Genomic DNA, 23,834 nt, shown 5'->3' with positions numbered 1-23,834 from the left:
CCGGCTTAGGCCGCCCTCAGAACGCCTCCTTTGTGTTTCCCACGGTTCGGTTGAGCCCCACCTCCGGCCCGCTCCCTGTATCACGCCTGGCTCCCGACCTGCCCCCTTCCTCCTCCTCCGCCGCGGCGGCGGCTGCCGCGTCGAAGAGCCGCGCCACGAGGTTGTACCGGGCCGAGTGCAGGAGCCGGGCGCCACAGAAGGCGTACAGCACCGGGTTGACGCTGCAGCTGAGGAAGGCCAGGCTGGTCACCAGCGGGCGCGACTCCTCCATCAGGCCTTGGAAATGTTTGTTGCCGCCCAGCTCGGCGGTCACCTGCGCCACGTTGACGAAGTGGTAGGGCAGCCAGAGCGCGGTGAAGGCCACCACCACAGCCACCATCAGCCGCCCGGCACGGCTCTTGCCCGGGTGCCGCAGCGTCCGCACCCTGCGGCCCACCACCCAGTAGCAGGCGCTCAGCAGCCCGAGCGGCAGCAGGAAGCCCAGCAGCGTCTCGGTCAAGTGGTGGAAGGCCGCGTGGTCGGGATTTGGGTGATCGGGCTCGCAGATCCGCCAGCAGTGGAGTTTGCCCTGCACGACGTCCCGGTAGTAGGCGGCGGGGATGGCCGCGAACGCCGCCAGTACCCACAGGCCCAGGAGCACGGCGCGGCGGATCCAGCGCCTGCGGCGGGTTCGGCGGAACCACGGCCTGATCACGGCCAGCAGGCGCTCCACGCTCATGGCGCTGATGAGGAAGACGCTGGCGTACATGTTGAGGCAGCAGATGTAGTGGGCGAGTTTGCAGGCGACCGAGCCGAAGACCCAATCCCGCGACACCAGGAAATGGATCCAGACCGGGCTGGTGAGCAGAGTGAAGCTGTCGGCCAGCGCCAGGTGCAGCAGCAGCACGGAGGTGGAGGTGGCGGGTCGACGGATCCGGCCGCTGCGTCCTCGGCCTTGGCTCAAAACAGCCCAGACGACCAGGAGGTTTCCGGGCAGACCCACTGCTAGCGCCAGCGCCAACATCAGGCTGCCCAGCACGGTGAAGTTCTTAGAGCTCAACATATTGTCCTTGGTGCTGTTGGAGGGGATGCATTCCGGGCTCGGGATGGTCGGTGAGGTATCCTGTAGGTTTGGGGGTGGGAGAGGGCAGGGCGGGGCGGGGGAATTGGGGTGGCAAGGGAGCGAGAGAGGGGAAGAAGATGGGAGAGCAGGAAAGTGGTGAGAGAAGAGTGGTGGGGAGGAGAGGAGGGTGTACAGGGAGAGAAGGATGGGGAAAGGCATAGAGAGGGTGAGGGTGTGAGAGGAGGAATGCAGGAGGGGAGCAGAGGAAGTCAGTGAAGTAAATCAGGAGGGGTGTGGAGGTGGTGAGGGAAGGGTTGAGAGAGGGAGAGGTAAGAGATGCAAATGGAGGAGGTGAGAGTAGAGGAGGGGGAGAGTGGGGTGAGGAAGTAGTAGAGAGGTAGTGATAAAGGGGAGGGAGGGAAGAGTGGATGGAGGGTTGAAGAAAGTGAAAAGGGAGAGTAGGTAGGTCAAGGGTGCAAGGACAGGGGGGAGATGGAGAAGGGAAGTGAGTGAGGGATAGATGGGGGAGAGTGAGGAACAGAGGTAAAAGGGATTGGAGTAGAGAGAAAGAAAGAGGTGAGATTCAGCCTCTGCGTGCCTTCAGTCCCTGCCCTCATTCCTGCTCCCAACCCCCCCCCCATTCTTCTTATTAGATCCTCTACTTCACACCCCCCCTCCCCTTCACACCTAAAACTCACTGACTCAATTCCCCTTGGGGGGAGAGAATTCCAGAGACTTACCTTGGTTGGGAGAAGAAATATTTGCCCATCTCCATCCTGAATGATCAACCCCTTGCTCTGAAACAGTAACACACCCCTCCCCTCTTGGTCTAGGATAGCCCACTCGGGGGAATCCAAGGAGCTCATGGCTGACCTCAAAGAAAGGGGGTCAGGTGGATCAGAGGTGGAGAGCATTGGCAGTTTCAAATCCCTGGCTGTTAACATCTCAGATGACCAGTCCTGGGCCCAGCACACAGATGCAATCAGAGGGAAAGCTGGCCGAATCTCTACTATCTTAGCAATTTAAGGAGATTTGCTTGTCACTGAACACTGCCTGACTTCCACGTAGATGCAAGGGATTGGGCGGGGGCTGGAAATCCAGAGCAGCAAACACAAAATGCAGGAGGAGCTCAGCAGGTCAGGCAGCATCTACAGGAATGAATAACAGTCGATGTTTCAGGACAAGTCCTGATGAAGGGTCTCAACCCAAAATGTCAGCTGTCTATTCATTTTCATAACCCAGATCCTGAGCTCATCCAGCATTTCGTGTGTTTTGATCTAACTTCTACAGATTATTGAGTCACAGAGCACTCACAACTCAGAAATAGGCCCTTCAGCCCATCTTGGCTGGGCCAGCCTGGTCTTCCGCCCAGTCCCATTTACCTGCACCTAGACCATAACTTTTGATACCTCTCCCGTCCATGTGCCCATTCAAATGTTTTAAATGTTACAGTTGAATCTGCATCTACTGCTTGTGCTTGCTCCACACTCATATCACCCTTTGACTGAAGTAGTTCCCGCTTAAATATTTCACCTTTCATCCTAAATCTAGTTCTCGTCTCACCTAGCCTGAGGGGTAAAGGTCTGATGTATTCATCTTGCGCACACCCCTCATAATTTCTTATATCTCGAAAAGATCTTCCCTCATCCACCTGGGCTCCAAGGAATGAAGTCCTAACGTATTCACCCTATCCCTGAAACTCAGGTTCTCAAATCTCTTTTCACTAAACTACACATCCTAAAGGTAGGTAGGTGACTGGAAATGCCCACAGAACTCCAACTTCAGCCTCACCAAATTCTTATACAATTTCAACATAACGTCACAACCCCTACTTATTGTTGAAGATATCCTGACTGCTTGCATCATGTCCTGGGATGGCAATTCAGATTTATTAAACACAGGTACAGGACATCAGAACATGCAGTGAAATGTGTCATTTGTGTTAATAACTAACGTGACCTAGGGTTTGTGGACCAAAGAAAGCTGGGGCAGCTCGCACTCCGGTGCCAACAAAACATGCCCACAATGCTTGGCTGAACACAACAGGCAACAAAACAGTAAACACACAGTAATCCACTTTCCTCCCACCCAACAGCACGGACAACTCCGGGTAATACCCCCATTCTCCGGGCTATCCGATCATCTTTCGGGCCCCAATCTGTTTTATCCATCTCCAGGCGCACCAGTGGACCGGCCCCGTAGCTCCTGGTTGCTAGCCTTTGAGAATGGAGGGAGGCCTGGTCTGTGGATGTCCCTCTTCACCCATCCACATAGCCGGACTTTGGACATGGAGTGTGAGCAGAGGCCTGACCTCTAACTCCTCCATATCCTCATCGCTAAGCCCTAACCTGACCTCACTGTTCTTAAAGGCACCCCTACAATGAAACGCACAAGCCAGGAATGGGAAACAACATGTTTTAAACCCTTTATATCGAGTGAGCCTCATCAGCTTAAACCTGTTTCTCCCCCTCCCCCCCCCAGTTAAATGGGGAAGATATATGAAATCCAAGTCATGGATTTAAACAGTGTGGAAGAGCCCTTTGACCAGGTTTAAAGGGGCTCATTCTCACCCTTTCTGAGGAGTGGAGGGATTTATTGCAAGAGGTTTTGTCATCAGTGGAGGAGATGTCCTGCGCGTATGATAGAGGATTCCGGTGAGACTTCCCCTGGAATATTGCCCATTGTTTGGTTCCACTATTTCTGGAGCTCTGACCTCCCCTGGGGACAACTCCCAATAACTTGAGCTAAACAAAGCTCTCTTTTCACTAAACTATATTGACATTGCCTGTCTCCCTGGAATAGAACGAGATCAAGACATCACGACCAGTAGGAAGAAACATTTCTTTTTTTGGTGCTGAGTTCTCTCTGCACCTATTGACACATTTATAGAAACACACACACACGCTCCCTCTCTCGCACACCCTCTCTTTAATGCTCTCTTTCTGCAGCACTGTTTCATGCTATTTCTCTCTTTTCCACCATTTTAACTACTATCTCGCTCTCTTAATATCTCTTTCCATCTCATGAATGCATTTTCTCTCAAGGGCTCTCTTTATTAGTTAAACTGATAAAGTTTGCAGATGATGTCACAGTCATTTGGCTAATCACGGTGGACAGCAATTATTTTTGTAAGTGTTGTTTCCTCAGAATTTCAGAGTGCTCGTATCGTAAGAATTTGGAGAACCAAGAAATCAACTTTTATTGAATATAACGTGCTTAACTGCACAATGGTGTTAGCGCTTTGCAATAGTTCAACTAAGCTAAAGATGTTTTGTTGGTGATTTTCGTTTGTAATCAGTGACTGAAGCTTTTTGCTTCAGTGTCCAAAAATAATCAAACAGCACTGATGGATTCCATTTACCCCAATACCCTTCCTCCATGACCGCAATGTCCCAGTGAAGCCTTTCACCGTGACTGTGCCAAGATTCACAGGGAAAAAGTCTAAATCAGAATACAGAAAATGATTCTTTAGTTACACGTTGCACTTTATGGGCTTGTATGTTTGAAGTTATTGTCAACCAGCTGCATGTAGTTTGGTGGTCTGTCGTTGCCAAGAAATTTTTCAGCAGCGTCCTTGAATGCCTTCCAGGTAATTTTCTCCAGTCCCGCCAGAAATTCTTCAAATTGCTTATCATTGATATCTTTGATTTGTGGACCAAACATTGCTTTTTATTAATTTTAGCATCAGTTATTCTAGGAAACATCAGTCTCAAATATCAAAATCCTTCATGGACATTTTTGTGTTTGGTGATAGCAGATTCCATCCATGCCATCTTGAATCAGCAATTTTGCTTTTGCCTTTCACAAACCCAAGTCTCTGACCAGGTAATTTATAGTGCCTGTAAAAGGTATTCATCCCCCTTGGAAATTTTCATGTTTTGTTTTACACAGTGGATTTAATTTGGCTTTTTTGAAACTGATCAACAGAAACTCTTTCGTGTTAACAGAGCTCTACAAACTGATCTAAATTAATTACAAATATAAAACACGAAATATTTGATAGTATAATTATTCCTCCTCTCCCCACCTCCTTTAATATGACACACCAGATCATCACTGGTGCAGCCAGTTGGTTCTAGAAGTCACATAATTAGTTAAATGGAGATCTGTTTTTGGAGACCCGTGTGCAGTCAAACTGTTCAAATTGATTATAGTAAAAATATAACTATCTGGAAGGTCCAACTGCTCGTGAGTCAGTATCCTGGCAAAAACTACACCATGAGGACAAAAGAACACTCCAGGCAACTCTGGAAAAAGTTGTTGAGGAGCACAAGTCAGAATTTCCAAGTCACAAAATATCCCTTGGAGTACAGTTAAGTCAATCATCAAGAAATAGAAAGAATATGGCACGGCTGTAAATCTGCCTAGAGCAGGCTGTTCTCAAAAACTGACCATGCAAAACAGGGACTGGTGAGGGAGGCCACCAAGAGATCTCTGATAAATCTGGAGGAATTACAAGCTTCAGTGGCTGAGATGAGAGAGACTGTGCGTACAACTATTGCCCGGGTACTTCACCAGTCACAGGTGTAAGGGTGAGTGGCAAAGAGAAAGCCACTACTGAAAAAAGCAACACGAACTCTCAGCTAGAATTTGCCAGAAGGCATGTGGGAGACTATGAAGTCAGCTGGAAAAAAGGTTTGATGGTCTGATGAAAGCAAAATTGAGCTTTCTGGCCATCAGACAAAATGCCATGTTTGATGTTACTCAAGCATCACACATCACTGAAAACACACCATTCCCACCACGAAGCATGCTGATAGTTACATCGTGCTGTGGCGATGCTTCACTGCAGCAGGCCCTGGAAGGCTTGTGAAGGTAGAGGGTAAAATGAATGCAGCAAAATACAGGGAAATCCTGGAAGAAATCCAGATGCAGTCTGCAAAAGGACTGCGACTTAGGGAAAAGATTTGTTTTCCAGCAAGACAATGACCCCAAGCAGAATGCCAAAGCTACAAAGGAATGGCTTAAAAACAAAAAAAAAGTTAATGTTACTTGAGGATTTGTGGCTGGACTTGAAATGGGCAGTTCACTCATGATTGGCATGCAATCTGACAGAGCTTGACAAGTTTTGTAACTAGGGCAAAATTGCAGATGTGCAAAGCTATCCAGACAGACTCAAGGCTGTAATTATTGCCAAAGGTGTACCTACTAAATACTAACTTGAAGGGGGTGTATACTTATACAATCAATTATTTCGTGTTTTATATTTGTAATTAATTAAGATCGCTTTGTCGAGATTTGTTTTCACTTTGACACAAAAGTCTTTTTCTGTTGATCAACGTAAAAAGCAGCTGAATTAAATCCACTTTGATTCAGTGTTGCGAAACAATAAAACATGATAGCTTCTGAGGAGGTTGAATACCTTTTATAGGCTCTGTAACTCAGACTGAGTTATCAGACAAGGCTCGCTCGACATAAAGGTTTCAAAATCTGTATCAGTGTTGTTTTCCACTCCTGACTCATGCATCGTGCAACCTTCGTCTGCCTCCTATAGACTCCATATACATACTAGAAGATGATCATCTTGTGGCAGAAGTCTCATGGTTGAAGGGAGTTTGGGATGTTTAGTGGATTACCTGTTTTTGCAGGGAAACGATACATAGCGATCAGACAGAAGCAGCAGTCCTTACATGATCCTTCTGCTCTTGCCATATCATGGGGACCACGAGTAACGTGGACTTCTGAGTACCTCTGAGCCAAGCTCTAAGACTGACAGCCCATGTTGCACAACAAATATGAGGAGCCCAGGCTATGAATTAGTCACCAATTTTACGCCCAAAGCTGAGCTCATGGGTTTTATTAACAAGAGGAGTCATGCTCAGTCTTTGAGATTTAAGCGTATACTTTTAGATGTTATATTTGAATGTGCATAGTATATGGAGGAAGATAGATGAATTTGCAGCACAGTTGCAGATTAGCGGGTCTGATATTGAATCATGGATGAAAGAAGATTATAGCTGGAAACAATGACCAAGGATACACATTGTATCAAAAGGACACCAGGAAGGCAGTGGGGCAGTGCTCTGTTGGTTTAAAAAAAAAAAGAAAACAAATCATTAGAAAAAGGTGACATTGGGTCAGAAGGTGTTGGATTATTGTGGATAGAGCTAAGGAACTGCAACGGTAAAAATAACTTGATTGAAAACACCCAAACAGTAGGAAGGATGTGTCCTACAAATTGCAACAGGAGATAGAAAATGAATGCCAAAAGGGCAATGTTACAATAGTCATTGGGGGTCAACCACTGCCAGCAAGCTGGATGGAGGGCAAAGTGTCTCCCAGTGTAGGTTGGTTGTAGGGCTTTCACAGCCTGTTCCTTAGCCAGAGCCCTCAGGGAGGGAGAGAGGAAGAGGAGAGCCATCCGCGGTACCACCGATGCGGCAGAGAGGGCCTCAAGATGGCTGTGGCTCAAGAGAGGGGAGCCATGGAGTCATGTGTAGCTAGCCATCTGGACACAAGCTGGGGTCTGATCAGCCTCGGCTGGGTCACCTGGGGGAGGGTGTATGATTTTGAAGGACCCGAAACACCCGATGATTCCAGGAACATCACTGAAGATGTGTCCAGAGGCATCAGTAGAAATACGTACACAGCAGGGACTTCAACATGCAGGTAGATTGGGAAAATCAGGCTTGTGATGGATTCCAGGAGGGGGATGAGGTGGCTTTTTACAACAGCTCACTGTTGAGCCTACTAGGAGATCAGCTATTCTGGATTGGCTGTTCTGCAGTGAACTGGAATTGATTAGATAGCTTAAGGTAAAAGAACCCTTTGGGGAAAGTGATCATAATGTGATCAGAATCAACCCTCAAAATTGAGAAGGAGAAGCTGAAGTCAGATGACACAGTAGTACAGTGGAGTAAAGGGAAGTACAGAGGCATGAGAGAGGAGCTGGCCAAAATTGATTGAAAAAGAACACTGGCGGGAAAGACGGCAGAGCAGCAATGACTGGAATTTCTGGAAGCAATTCAGAAGGCACAGGATATATACATCCCAAAAAGGAAGAAGTATTCTAAAAGGAAGATGACACAACCGTGGCAAACGAGAGGACAAAGTCAACATAAAAGCCAAAGAGAGGACACATAATAGAGCAAAAATTATTGGGAAATTAGACGATTGGGAAATTTTTTAAAACCAACAGGCAACTAAAAAGTCATTAAGAAATTACAGATGGAATACAAAAGTAATCTAGTCAATAATATTAAAGAGGATACAAAAAGTTTCTTCAGATACAGAATGGGTAATATAGAGAGACGAGAGTGCCTATCAGACTGCTGGAAAATAATGCTGGAGTGGTAATGGCGAACAACAAAGTGGTGGATGAACTGAATAAATATTTTGTGTCAGTCTTCATTGCGGATGACACTAGCATTAAGGTGGAAGATCCAGGTATTAGGGGTCATGAAGTGTGTGAAGTTACCATAACTCCAGAGAAAGTTCTTGGGAAACTGAGAGGTCTGAAGGTAGGTAAGTCACCTAGACCAGGTGGGGTACCCAACCGGTTTTTGAAAGAGGTGGCTGAAGAGATCGTAGAGACATTAGTAATGATCTTTCAAGAATCACTTATTCTGGAATGGTTCTGGAAGACTGGAAAATTGTAAATGTCTCTCCATTCTTCAAGAAGCGGGAGAGGTCCAAAGAAAGGAAACGATGGGGCAGTTAGTCTGACCTCAGTGGTTGGGAAGTTGTTGATTATTAAGGATAGGGTCTCAGGGTAGTTGGAGGTACATGATAAAATAGTCTGTAATCAGCATGGTTTCCTCAAGGGAAAATCTTGCCTGACGAATCTCTTGGAATTCCCTGACGAAATCAGATGATGTGTGCTTGGATTTTCAGAAGACCTTTGACAAGATGCCACACATGAGGCTGTTTATCAAACTACGAGCCCATGGTATTACAGGAAAGATACTAGGATGGATAAAGTAGTGGCTGATTGGCAGGAGGCCGAGAGTGGGAATAAAGGGAGCCTTTACTGGTTGGCTCTCGGTGACTACTGGTGCTCCACCGGGGTCTGTATTGGGACTGATTCTTTTTACGTTATACGTCAAAATGATTTTGATAATGGAATTTAAAGGCAACACGAGTGAATCTGCAGATGCTGGAAATAAATAAAAACACAAATGATGAAGGTTTCGGCCCGAAACGTCGTCACTACCTCCACCCATAGATGCTGTCTGGCCTGCTGAGTTCTGCCAGAATTGTGTGTTTTTATTGATAATGGAATTGACGGCTTTGTTACAAGGGTTGCAGACGATATGAAGGTAGGTGGAGGGGCAGACAGTTTTGAGGAAGTAGTGGGGCTAATGAAGGACAGACAGATTAGGGGAATGGGCAAAGAGATGGCAGATGGAATACAGTGTTGGGAAGTGTGTGGTCATGCACTTTGGTAGAAGAAGTGAAAGGGTTGACTATTTTCTAAAGGAAGATAAAATACTAAAATCTTTGTACAGAAGATGTAGAAAATACAGTTAAGAAGAAAAGCTACAAAAGGTTCAAAAACCTAAGTACTGTTAGAGCTCTAGAAAATTACAAGGGTGTCAGGAAGCAGCTCAAGAATGAAATTAGTGGAGCTAGAAGTGGCCATGAGAAGGCCTTGGTGAGCAGGATTAAGGAAAACCCGAAAGCATTCTGCAAGTATGTGAAGAGCAAGAGGATGAGCTGTGTACTTAACGAATACTTCACTTCAGTATTCACCAGGGAAAAGGAACTTGGCAATTGTGGGGATGACTTACAGTGAACTGAAATGTTTAAGTATATAGTAATTAAGAAAGAGGATGCTGGAGCTTTTGAAAGTTACTAAATTAGATAAGTTTACAGGACCAAACAAGGCTATTGTGGGAAGTGAGGGAGGAGATTGCTGAGCCTCTGGCAATGACCTTTGCATCAAAAATAGGGATGGGAGAAGTACCAGAGGTTTGAAAAATTGCAAATGTTGTTCCCTTGTTCAAGAAAGGGAGTAGAGATAACTCAGGAAATTATAGACCAGTGAGTCTTACTTCAGTGACGGGCAAGTTGTTGGAGAAGATCCTGAGAGGCAGGATTTATGAGCATTTGGAGAGACATAATCTGATTAGGAATAATCAGCATGACTTTATCAAGGGCAAGTCATGCCTTACAAGCCTAATTGAATTCTTTGAGGATGTAACAAAACACATTGATGAAGGTAGAGCAGTGGATGTAGTATATATGGAATTCAGTAAGGCATTTGATAAGGTTCCCTGTGCAAGGCTCATTCAGAAAGTAAGGAACCATGAGATCCAAGGAGACCTTGCTTTGTGAATCCAGAATTGGCTTGCCCACAGAGGGCAAAGGGTGACCATATTCTGCATGGAGGCCGGTGACCAGTGGTATTCCGTAGGGATCTGTTCTGGGACCCATCCTCTTTGTGATTTTTATAAATGAACTGGATGAAGAAGTTAAAGCGTGGGTTAGTAAGTTTGTAGATGACACAGAAGCTGGGAGTGTTGTGGAGGGTTGTCAGAGGTTACGGCATGACATCAATAGGATACAGAACTGGGCTGAGAAGTGGCAAATGGAGTTCAGCCCAGATAAGTGTAAAATGGTTCATTTCAGTATGTCAAATTTGAAGACAGAATGTAATATTAATGGTAAGACTCTTGGCAGCGTGGAGGATCAGCGAGTCCTTGGGAGTCCAGTTCCAAAGAACACTCAAAGCTACTGCGCAGGTTGGCAGTGTTGTTAAGAAGGTGTATGGTGTGTTGGCCTTCATCGACCATGGGATTGAGTTCAAGAGCCATGAGATAATGTTACAGCTATAGAAGACCTTAGACCTCACTTGGACTACTGTGTTCAGTTCTGGTCACCTCACTACAGAAAGGATGTGGATACTATAGAGAGAATGCAAAGGAGATTTACAAGGATGTTGCCTGGATTGGAGAGCATGCCTTATGGGAACAGGTTGATTAAACTTAGCCTTTTCTTCTTGGAGTAATGGAGGATGAGAGGTGACCTGACAGAGGTGTATAAGATGATGAGAGGCATTGATCACGTGGATAGCCAGTGGCATTCTCACGGGGCTGGAATGGCTAACATGAGGGGGCATAGTTTTAAGATGCTTGGAAGTAGGTACAAGGGGGATGTCAGAGGTGAGTTTTTCCACACAGAGAGTGGTGGGTGCGATGGTGGTAGAGGCAGATACGGTTGGGAAATTCTAGGCAGTTCCTAGAGTAGGTTACGTGGTTGGCATAACATTGTGGGCTGAAGGGCCTGTAACGTGCTGTAGATTTCTGTGTTTCTATCTGAGGTGCAGACGGACTTGTAAGTCCTTGTGCATGATTCCCTAAAGGTTAATTTGCACATTAAGGCTATGGTGAGGAAGGCAAATGCAATGTTAGCATTCAGTTCAAGAGCACTCGAATATAAAAGCAAGGATATAATGCTGAGACTTTATAAAGCACTGGTGTGGCCTCACTTGGAGTATTTGGCCCCTTAGGTTAAAAAGGATGTGCTGAAATTGGAAAGAGTTTGAATATAGATTCATGAAAATGATTCCAGGATTGAACAGCTTGTCATATGAAGAGCGTGTGATGACTCTGGGCCTATATTCATTAAAATTCAGAAGAATGAGGGGTGACATTGTTGAAATCTATCAAATGGAGAAAGGTTTTGATCAGGTGGATGTGAAGAGGATGTTTCCTATGATGGGAGAGTCTAAGACCAGAGGACACAGCTTCAGAATGGAGGGGCATCCTTTTAGAATGGAGATGAGGAGAATTTCTTTACCCAGAGGGTGGTGAATTCATGGAGTTCATTGCCATAGACAACTGTGGAAGCTAAGTCATTGGGTATATTTGGGGCAGAGATTGATAGATTCTTGATGGGTCAGGGCTGGAAGGGATACAGGGATAGGGCATGAGATTGGGGCTGAGAGGAAAATCAGATTAGCTAGGATGAAATGACAGAGCAGACTCGATGGGCCAAATGGCCTAATGCTGCTCTTATATTTTATGGTCTTATGGCATACTTGCCACAAATATAACAGAAAGTATCACGCTGTTGCAACATTTTGCTTTCAGAAATACCCCTGAAAATACAATTACTTTATTATAATGAGTACACACAATATCCTATGCACACAGAGCATGTGCATCAATGTGATAGCCAGCCGATATACATGCTAATGCAATGCATAGAGTGGCGTGTGCATGATGTTTTAATAGCCTTTCCTAAACCTATCCTGTCATACAGCATTCGGCCTGCCTAAGCACTCCCGGACAAGGTAGAAAACTTTTCAGCTTACCTTGCCTAGTAACTACAGACCTATTTCTAAACTTCCATTCCTGTCAAAGGTTCTCGAAAAGGTTATTCTTAGTCAATTGCTGCCCTTCCTACACCAAAACAACATCTTGGAAAGATTTCAGTCAGGTTTTAAGGCTTATCGTAGCACAGAGTCTGCCCTGCTGAAAGTGTACAATGATCTCCTCCACTTTACCGACTCAGGTGAGTCTGCCATCCTAATTCCTTTTGACCTCAGCGCAGCATTCGATGCTGTGGATCACGCCAGTTTAATAGACCGTCTCCAGTACGGGGTTGGTGTTGATGGCACTGCCTTGAACTCAAAAATAGAAGCTTCTCCGTCAACATAGGCAAATTTTCCTCTTCCCCAGCTAGTTTCTCCTGCGGGGTCCCACAAGGTTCCATCCCGGGTCCCATTCTTTTCTCTGTATGCATGCTTCCCCTCAGCCAAATTATTCAAAAACATGACATTTCCTTCCATTGTTATGCTGATGACACAGCTTTATCTCCCCTTGAAACCAAACGACCAGTCAAATCTCATGTCTCATGAACTGCCTTGAGGACATCAAGTGTTGAATGGCACAAAGCTTCCTACAGCTGAATGAAGGCAAGTCTGAAGTTGTCCTATTTGGCCCCCCTGACTCCATCAAAGTGATTACCAACAGTCTTGGTAACCTGTCCACCCTTGTCAAACCCCATGTTAAATCCCTTGGTGTGATATTTGATTCCACCTTTAAGTTTGACAAGCAAGTTAATGCAGTAGTAAAAGTCAGTTTTTTCCAGCTTCGTACTATTGCCAAAATCAAGCTGTTTCTCTCTTTAAAAGATCTCGAAAAATCATCCACGCCCTTATATCCTCCCACTTGGACTATTCCAACTCCCTGTAATCTGCAACTGGTCCAGAACGCCGCAGTCAGGCTCCTGATAGGCGCCCGGAAGAGGGACCATATTACTTCTATCCTGGCCTCTCTCCACTGGTTACCAGTACGGTTTAGGATTGACTTTAAGGTTCTCCTGTTTGTTTATAAAGCCCTAAATGGGCTGGTCCCCTTCTGTATCACAGACCTTCTGACCTCTTATTCCACTTCCAGGTCCCTCAGGTCGGCTGACTTGGGGCTCCTGGCTGTCCCGCGATCTAAGTTTAAGCTTGGGTGACCGCACCTTTGCTGTTGCAGCCCCTAGACTGTGGAACAGCATTCCCCTCCCCATCAGATCTGCCCTCTCCATTGACTCTTTTAAGTCCAGGCTCAAAACTTACTTTCATTCACTAGCGTTTGAATCTTCCTGATGTGGCTGATTTTTGGCTTGTGCCTAGGCTCATCTGTTGTTTATTTTCTGCCTATAAGCTGAGTGCCTTGTTGTTTATATCGGTCTTTCTTGTATTTGTGACTTTAGCTACTTGTTATGGTTTCTGCAGCACTTTGGTAAACATGGGCTGTTTTTAAACGTGCTTTATAAATAAATCTGACTTGACTTGACATTGTGGGCAACATTTTAATTGATTTGAATTATGAATTGAAATAACATATAGAGGCCACTCATCATCCAGGACATACCCTTTCTCGTTACTACCATTTGGGAGGAGGTACTGGAGCCTGAAGACCCACATTCAACATTTTAGGGACAACTCTCCCCTCTGCCATCAGATTCCTGAATGGCCCATGAACACTGCCTGACTATGCTCTTTTGAAGTATTTATTCATTTTTTATCATAACTTATAGTTTTTTTTATAGAAACCCTACAGCACAATACAGGCCCTTTGGCCCACAAAGTTGTGCCGAATATGTCCCTACCTTAGAAATTACTAGGCTTACCAACAGCCCTCTATTTTACTAAGCTCCATGTACCTATCTAAAAGTATCTTAAAAGACCCTATGGTATCCATCTCCACCACCATTGCTGGCAGCCCATTCCATGCACTCACCACTCTCTGAGTAAAAAACTTACCCCTGACATCTCCTCTGTACCTACTCCTCAGCACCTTAAACCTGTGTCATCTTGTGGCAACCATTTCAGCCCTGGGAAAAAGCCTCTGACAATCGACACAATCAATGCCTCTCATCATCTTATACACCTCTATCAGGTCACCTCTCATCCTCCTTTGCTCCAAGAAGAAAAGGCTGAGTTCACTCAACCTATTCTAATAAGGCATGCTCCCCAATCCAGGCAACATCCTTGTAAATCTCCTCTGCACCCTTTTGTATGGCTTCCACATCCTTCCTGTAGTGAGGCGGCCAGAACTGAGCACCGTACTCCAAGTGGTGTCTGACCAGGGTCCTATATAGCTGCAACATTACCTCTCGGCTCCTAAATTCAATTCCATGATTGATGAAGGCCAATACACCATACGCCTTCTTAACCACAGAGTCTTGCACTGCACTGCTGCCATAAAAGCAATAAATTTCATGACATATGTGAGTGATATTAAACCTGATTCTGATATGCTCTCTCACACACACTATTTCTCTAACTCACAGCGTATCTGTCATGCACCATCTCTCACACTGTGGATAAGCGTGTCTCCCTCCCTGCCACACACTGTTACTCTCTCTCCCAAACTAATTCTCTCTCTTACTGTCAGTATCTTTCTCATAATATTTCTGTCTGTATGTCTCCCTCACACATACATATTGTTTCACTATATCTCTCACAAGCAATTACACTATCTCTCCCTCATGCTATCTCTCTGTCTCTGCCACACACTATCTGTTCATCTCTCCCGGTACACTCTCCGTTTCTATAACAATCTCAAGCACACAATATCTCTCCGTTTCTTTAACACACATCCTTCCTGTTTCACACACAGACACTTACTAGCTCTCTATCACTCTTTCACTCACTTTCACACTCTCATTATCTGTTTCTGACATTCTACTATCCTTCCCTCAGACAATCTCCTTCTCACACATTAACTCTCCGCCACACACACTATCACTCACCTCACTTTGAGTACTGTGTGCAGTTCTGGTCGCCTCACTGTAGGAAGGATGTGGAAGCATTGGAAAGGGTACTGAGGAGATTTACCAGGATGCTGCCTGGTTTAGAGAGTATGGATTATGATCAGAGATTAAGGGAGCTAAGGCTTTACTCTTTGGAGAGAAGGAGGATGAGAGGAGACATGATAGAGGTGTACAAGATATTAAGAGGAATAGACAGAGTGGACAGCCAGCGTCTCTTCCCCAGGGCACCACTGCTCAGTACCAGAGGACATGGCTTTAAGGTAAGGGGAGGGAAGTTCAAGTGGGATATTAGAGGAAGGTTCTTCACTCAGAGAGTGGTTGGTGTGTGGAATGCACTGCCTGAGTCAGTGGTGGAGACAGATACACTAGTGAAGTTTAAGAGACTGTTAGACAGGTATATGGAGGAATTTAAGGTGGGGGGTTATATGGGAGGCAGGGTTTGAGGGTCGACACAACATTGTGGGCTGAAGGGCCTGTAATGTGCTGTACTATTCTATGTTCTACTGCTCTCTGACATATTATACCTCTGGCTCTCTATCATACTCACTCACACTATCTCTCTCTCACTCACTATCTCTCACTCTCACTGTCCTCTCTCTTGCACACTCAGTCTCATTCACACTATTTTTCTCTCTCACGCTACCTCTTGCTGGCCCCACACTCTCTCACCTATATACGTATATCTCATATCTCTCTTACACTTTGCTTCTTTCTCTTGCATCATCTCTTCGTCTTCCTTAAACTATCTTTCTGACACTATTCCCCTTTCTCAATCTCTGTCAAACACATTCTCCTCTCTCTGTCACATCAACTCTCTCTCACACTAACTTACTCTCATTCTAAAACTTCCTGTCTCTCTCTCTCTCTCTCAGCTATCTCCACTTCTCCCTGTCACACCATCTGTCAAGACAGACTGAAGAACTCAACCAGAGAAGTGTTATGGGTGGAAATGAATGACCACATTACTAGGGATAAATTACAGACCATCCAACAGTCCTAGGGACTTAGAGGAACAAATTTGTAAGGAGTTTGCAGACTGTTGCAAGAAGGGTGTTATAGTAGGTGACTTTAACTTTCCATGTATTGACTGGGAATCCCAAACTGTAAAAGGTCTCGAATGGATAGAGTCTGTCAAATGTATTCAGGAAAGTTTCCTTCATCAATATGTAGAAAATCCAATGAAAGAGCATGCTATATCTGGTATTGTGGAAAAGCTGAGAAGATTAGGAGGAATATGAGGGGAAACTTCTTCACTCAGAGAGTCATGAGAGTGTGGAATGATCTGCCAGCACAAGTGGTGCATGCGATTTCAATGTTCAAGAGAAGTTTTGATAGGTACAGTACATGGATAGTAGGGGTATGGAGGGCTAAGGTCCTGATGGGAGTAGGCAGTTTAAATGGTTTCAGCATGGACTAGATGGGCCAAAAGACCTGTATCTGTGCTGTACTTCTCTCTGACTATGACCATTTCCCCCTCTTTCTTACATATCTCTCATATTACTCACACAATTACACACTCTATCTCCTTCATATTCTTTTTCTCTCTACCACAAAACTCTGAAAAATCTACTGTTCAAATTTCCAGTTGATAAACCCTGGAGGCAAGGTGAGAGAAATACTGAATAAAATTGGATGTATAGGTATTAACATTGAGTAAAGTTTACGGCAGGGGCATAAGAGTGGATCTGGACAAAGTTGACTGGAAGGGGACACTAGCAGGGATGATGGTCAGAAAGCAAAGGTTGGAGTTTCTGGGAGTAGTACAGAAGACATGGGATTGGTTCATCCCAAAGAAGAAGCAGCATTCTAATTGGATCATGAGGCAACCATGGCTGACAAGGAAAGCAAAGACAGCATTAAAACAAAAGTGAGGACTTACAGTATAGCAAAATCTAATGGGAAGTTAGAGGATTGGGAAGATTTTAAACAACAACAAAAGGCAACTAAAATAGCAATAAGGATATAAAAGATGCCAACAATATAAAAGAGGATACCAAAATTTCTTTTTCAGATTCAAGATGGCTTCATGTCATTTCCAATACAGAAGTGTAAAGGAGAATAATTTGTTACTTTGAACCCTATATGAGGTCATTCTTACCCTCAGCCATCAGGCTCAAAAATGAGTCAACCTATAGCCGGGGAAGTGATCTTGTAATCTTTGACTTGTAAATCTTGTACATTTTATTTTTATTCTTTCTTGCTTCTCTTCTAATATTAGTATACCTGTGCACTTCTAATACTATTGTGACTGTAATTTCCTTTGGGATCAATAAAGTATCTATCTATCTCTCACACAGATACAGAAAGACTTTGCAAACAATGTACCCTCACTCAGATATAGCCAAACATTGTAAACAACATACCTCACACAGAGGACACATGTCCGTATACTGTTTCTGGATTTCAGTTTGGCATTCAGCACTATTGTCCCACAAACTTTAATGAACAAATTCCTGTCCTTAGTCTAAATACACCACTATGCAAATGGCTGTGGTACTTCCAGGATGTGTATCTGCTACTCCATCCCCATCATCCTCCACACAGGTTCCCCACAGGGCTGTGTGCTCTGCTCTCACATAACTACATGGCCAAATACCCAAGTTCACTGATGACACAACAGTGTTTGGGGCTCATCACCAACAAGGATGAGATAACCTACAGGTGGGAGAGCTCAAGGCCTAGTGCCAGGCGAATAACCTCTTCCTCAATGTCAACAAGACAAAGGAGATGGTCATCAACTTCGGGAGAACTTGTTCCAATCCCACTCAAATATATAAAGAGCAAAAGAAAGGCAAGAGTGGATATCAGGCAACTGGAAAATGATGCTAGAGAGGTAGTATTGGGAGACAAGTTAATGGCAGACAAACTGAATAAATATTTTGCATCAGTCTTCACTGTGGAAGACACTATTAACATGCCAGAGAATTGGAGAGTCGGGGGAAGAAGTGAGTGTAGAAGATATGATTAAGGAGAAGGTGCTTGGGCAGCTGAAAGGTCTGAAAGTAGGTTAAGTCACCTGGACCTAATGGACTACACCCCAGCGATCTGAAAGAGCTTGCTGAAGAGATTGTAGAGGCATGAACAGTGATCTTTCAATAACCACTATGTTCTGGAATGGTTCTGGAGGACTGGAAATTTGTCATTCCATTATTTAAGAAGGGAGGGAGGCCAAAAGACATGGAAATTATAGACTAATTGGCAAGAGTCCATTATGAAGTTTGAGGTTTTGGGTTACTTAGAGACATGCAGTAAATAGGCTGCAGTCAACATGATTTACTTAATGGGAAATTTTGTCTGAGAGATGTGCTGGAATTCTTTGATGAAATAGCAGGCCGGATAGACAAACGAGAGTCAGAGTATGTTGTTTACTTGGGTTTACAGAGGATTTTGCTGAGATGCCGCACTTGAGGCTGCTAAACAAGTTAAGAACCATAGTATTGCAGGATAGATACTAGCATGGACAGAATGATTGGCTGACTGGAAGAAGGAAAAATGAGGGAATTAAAGGGGCCTCTTCAGTTTGGCTGTCAGTGAATAATGATTTTCCACAGGGACTGGTGCTGTGATCATTTTTCACATTATATGTCAATGATATGGATGATGAATTGATGGCTTTGTGACCAAGTTTGAGCACGATACAGAGATAAGTAGACAAGACTTGTTGAGGAAGTAGAGTCTGAACAAGTACTGGACAGGTTAGGAGAATGGGCAAATAAGTAACAGATGGAATACACAGTGAAGGGAAGTGAATGAACACACACTTTGGTAGAAGGAATAAAAGCATAGACTATTTTCTAAATGTGGAGTAAATTCAGAAATTTGGAATGCAAAGGGACTTGAGAGTCCTTGTGCACGACTCCCTAAACATTAACTTACAGGTTTGAATTGGTAGTAAGCAAGGCATTTCAAGGGGACTAGAACATAAAGGCATGGATGTAATGCTGAGGTTCAATAGGGCATTGATGAGACTGCATTTGGAGTATTGTGAGCAATTTTAGGCCCTTATCTAAGAAAGAATGCACTGGAATTGGGAAGGTCCAGAGAATGTTTGTGAGGATGATTCCAGGAATGAAAGAGTTGACATTTGAGGAGCATTTGATGGCTATTGGCCAATATTCAGTGGAGTTTAGAATACTGGGACGGGATCTTATTAAAGCCTATTGAATATTGAAAGGCCTGGATAGATAGGACTACAGAGGATGTTTCTGTGCATCCACTCTGACTAGTGGGGGAGTCTAAAACCAGAGGTGCAGCTTTAGAATACAAGGGCATCCTTTAGAACAGAGATGAGGAGGAATTTTGGTAGCCAGAGGATGGTGAATCTGTGGAATTCATTTCCACAGATGGCTATGGAGGTGAAGGCATTGGCTATTTTTAAAGCAGAGGCTGATAGTTACTTAATTAGTAAGGGTGTCAAAGGTTATGGGAGAAGGCAAGAGAAGAGGATTGAGAGGTTTTCTCTCTCTCACGCATACTATCTCTCACTCTCTCTCACATACACTAGCTCTTTCTTGGATAACCTCTCTCTCATTATGATTTTTTCTCTCTCACTAACTCTCTCATGCACACTATCGCTCACTTTTCTCACACAATCGTTCTCACATTCTCTTTACTAGCATGATCTCTCTCCTTCACACTTACTCCTCATGCCTCTCACGCAATCTTCCATCCCTCTATCACACTGTTCCTTTCCCTCACACACTCAACTTCTCTGTCAAACACTACCTCTCTCTTACACAAACTCTCTCTCAGGATTTCTTTCTCACACACTATTTTACACTTGCTGCCAACTCTACCTTTCCTTCCCACATGATATCTCATCCTACACACACCCTCTCTCACTCCTATACATTGTCCAACTCTCAAACACATCATTTCCCTGATGCACATGTCTGCACTGTCGCCTTTTTGCTCTACATCGTTCTCACACAATGTCTCTCACTGTATCTCACACTATTGTTCCCTCTCACACTCTCTCACTCTTTCACTGTCCCTCTCCCTCTCCCACTATATCCCTCCTACCTTGTCTCTCTCTCTCTGTCGCATTATCATCCTCTAACTGTCTCTCGTACTGTCTCTCAGACACACACACACTCTCTCGCTATCTTATTTCTCTCTTACACACTCTTGCCCTCTTGCACAATCTCCCCTGGCTAGATCTTTCTCACACTAACTCTCCAGTAGATGATTTTTCTCTTTCACACTATATCTCTCACACGACCCCTCACACTCTCTCACACATTTTATATATCTCTATCATGCAGTCTCTTTCTTTCACAGACTCTCTCACCATCTTGCTCTTTCTCATACTTCTCTCTATGTTTATGACCCTCTAAATCTCTCTGCTTCTCCCTACCTCCCTCTCACGTGCTATCTCTTTCTGTCTCCCTCAAATATTCCCTTTCTCACACAGTCCCTCTCACAATATCCTTCATTCCCTCACCACGCACAGTGTTCCCTCTCATGCACTCAATCTCTCACTGTTACACTCTATCTCTCTATTACACACTCTCTCACTGTTACACACTATCTATCACACACACTCTCTCACTGTTACACACTATCACACACACTCTCTCACTGTTACACACTATCTATCACACACACACTCTTTCACTGTTACACTATCTCCCTGTTACACACACTATCTCACTGTTACGCTATCTCCCTGTTACACACACAATGTAATTTGTTGGTGTTGCAATAAAAATTAGTGATTAAAAAAAAAGATGATTGGAGTGAAATGTAAGGGGGATGTCAGAGGTCATTTTTTTTCACAGAGAGTGGTAGGAGTGTGGAATGTGCTGCCAGAGGTGGGGCAGAGGCATTTACACTGGGGACATTTAAGGGACTCTTAGATAGACATGGGTGAAAGAAAAGTGGAGGGAGATGTGAGAGGGAAGGGTTAGGTTGATATTAGAGTACATTTGTAGAAGAAGCTTTTTGCTGTAACTCAGTACATGTAATAACAATAAACCCATTTACAAACTGAAAAGAAAAGACAAGTGGGTTATTAGTTTAATTGTTCACATGGGTGTAATTGAGCAGCAAAGACTCAATGGGCCAGAAGGACCTGTTATCGTACCAAAACTCTAAATAAAGTTTTAAAAATCGCTCACAATCTCAGTCTCTCTCTTGTCACCATTTCCTCACTCTCTCCATAAAAGGATATACACCTTTCTCACATTATTTCTCTCTAACTCACTCTCACACTGCCTCTCTCTTTCTCACATATCACCCTGATTCAGACATGCACTATCATCCTAACTCCCTTTCACACATCTCTCTCACCCTATCCCTCATTCCTGCTCTCTCTCTCTCACCCTATCCCTCATTCCTGCTCTCTCTCACCCTATCCCTCATTCCTGCTCTCTCTCTCACCCTATCCCTCATTCCTGCTCTCTCTCTCACCCTATCCCTCATTCCTGCTCTCTCTCTCACCCTATCCCTCATTCCTGCTCTCTCTCACCCTATCCCTCATTCCTGCTCTCTCTCTCACCCTATCCCTCATTCCTGCTATCTCTCACCCTATCCCTCATTCCTGCTCTCTCTCTCACCCTATCCCTCAGTCCTGCTCTCTCTCACCCTATCCCTCATTCATGCTCTCTCTCTCACCCTATCCCTCATTCATGCTCTCTCTCTCTCACCCTATCCCTCATTCCTGCTCTCTCTCACCCTATCCCTCATTCCTGCTCTCTCTCTCTCCCTATCCCTCATTCCTGCTCTCTCTCACCCTATCCCTCATTCCTGCTCTCTCTCTCACCCTATCCCTCATTCCTGCTCTCTCTCACCCTATCCCTCATTCCTGCTCTCTCTCTCACCCTATCCCTCATTCCTGCTCTCTCTCACCATATCCCTCATTCCTGCTCTCTCTCTCCCTATCCCTCATTCCTGCTCTCTCTCACCCTATCCCTCATTCCTGCTTGCTCTCTCTCTCACCCTATCCCTCATTCATGCTCTCTCTCTCACCCTATCCCTCATTCCTGCTCTCTCTCACCCTATCCCTCATTCCTGCTCTCTCTCTCCCTATCCCTCATTCCTGCTCTCTCTCACCCTATCCCTCATTCCTGCTCTCTCTCTCCCTATCCCTCATTCCTGCTCTCTCTCACCCTATCCCTCATTCCTGCTCTCTCTCTCGCCCTATCCCTCATTCCTGCTCTCTCTCACCCTATCCCTCATTCCTGCTCTCTCTCTCACCCTATCCCTCATTCCTGCTCTCTCTCACCCTATCCCTCATTCCTGCTCTCTCTCACCCTATCCCTCATTCCTGCTCTCTCTCACCCTATCCCTCATTCCTGCTCTCTCTCTCACCCTATCCCTCATTCCTGCTCTCTCTCACCATATCCCTCATTCCTGCTCTCTCTCACCCTATCCCTCATTCCTGCTCTCTCTCTCACCCTATCCCTCATTCCTGCTCTCTCTCACCCTATCCCTCATTCCTGCTCTCTCTCTCACCCTATCCCTCATTCCTGCTCTCTCTCACCATATCCCTCATTCCTGCTCTCTCCCTATCCCTCATTCCTGCTCTCTCTCTCTCACCCTATCCCTCATTCCTGCTTGCTCTCTCTCTCTCACCCTATCCCTCATTCCTGCTCTCTCTCTCTCACCCTATCCCTCATTCCTGCTCTCTCTCACCCTATCCCTCATTCCTGCTCTCTCTCACCCTATCCCTCATTCCTGCTCTCTCTCACCCTATCCCTCATTCCTGCTCTCTCTCACCATATCCCTCATTCCTGCTCTCTCTCACCCTATCCCTCATTCCTGCTCTCTCTCTCACCCTATCCCTCATTCCTGCTCTCTCTCACCCTATCCCTCATTCCTGCTCTCTCTCTTAACTTATCCCTCATTCCTGCTCTCTCTCACCCTATCCCTCATTCCTGCTCTCTCTCCCTATCCCTCATTCCTGCTCTCTCTCACCTATCCCTCATTCCTGCTCTCTCTCTCCCTATCCCTCATTCCTGCTCTCTCTCTCACCCTATCCCTCATTCCTGCTCTCTCTCACCCTATCCCTCATTCCTGCTCTCTCTCTCACCCTATCCCTCATTCCTGCTCTCTCTCACCATATCCCTCATTCCTGCTCTCTCTCTCCCTATCCCTCATTCCTGCTCTCTCTCTCACCCTATCCCTCATTCCTGCTCTCTCTCACCCTATCCCTCATTCCTGCTCTCTCTCTCCCTATCCCTCATTCCTGCTCTCTCTCACCCTATCCCTCATTCCTGCTCTCTCTCACCCTATCCCTCATTCCTGCTTTCTCTCACCCTATCCCTCATTCCTGCTCTCTCTCTCACCCTATCCCTCATTCCTGCTCTCTCTCACCATATCCCTCATTCCTGCTCTCTCTCACCCTATCCCTCATTCCTGCTCTCTCTCTCACCCTATCCCTCATTCCTGCTCTCTCTCTCCCTATCCCTCATTCCTGCTCTCTCTCTCACCCTATCCCTCATTCCTGCTTGCTCTCTCTCTCACCCTATCCCTCATTCATGCTCTCTCTCTCACCCTATCCCTCATTCCTGCTCTCTCTCACCCTATCCCTCATTCCTGCTCTCTCTCCCTATCCCTCATTCCTGCTCTCTCTCAC

The 23,834-nt window shown here is 45.2% G+C and overlaps 1 protein-coding gene across 1 annotated transcript in view; it reads right to left on the bottom strand.

The window, feature by feature from the left end:
* The window catches only part of LOC140716331 (leukotriene B4 receptor 1-like), a 129,098-nt gene continuing 105,264 nt past the window's right edge, over positions 1 to 23,834 (bottom strand). Inside the window, exon 2 of the mRNA XM_073028945.1 lies at positions 1 to 1,102. Within this exon, the coding sequence (XP_072885046.1) occupies positions 17 to 1,102 (1,086 nt within the window). The 3' untranslated portion in view covers positions 1 to 16. The remainder of the gene's footprint in view (positions 1,103 to 23,834) is intronic.

Source organism: Hemitrygon akajei, chromosome 25, assembly GCF_048418815.1.
Source record: "Hemitrygon akajei chromosome 25, sHemAka1.3, whole genome shotgun sequence".
In the NCBI taxonomy this organism is placed as follows: Eukaryota; Metazoa; Chordata; class Chondrichthyes; order Myliobatiformes; family Dasyatidae; genus Hemitrygon; species Hemitrygon akajei.
This window is presented reverse-complemented; position numbering and strand designations above follow the sequence as displayed.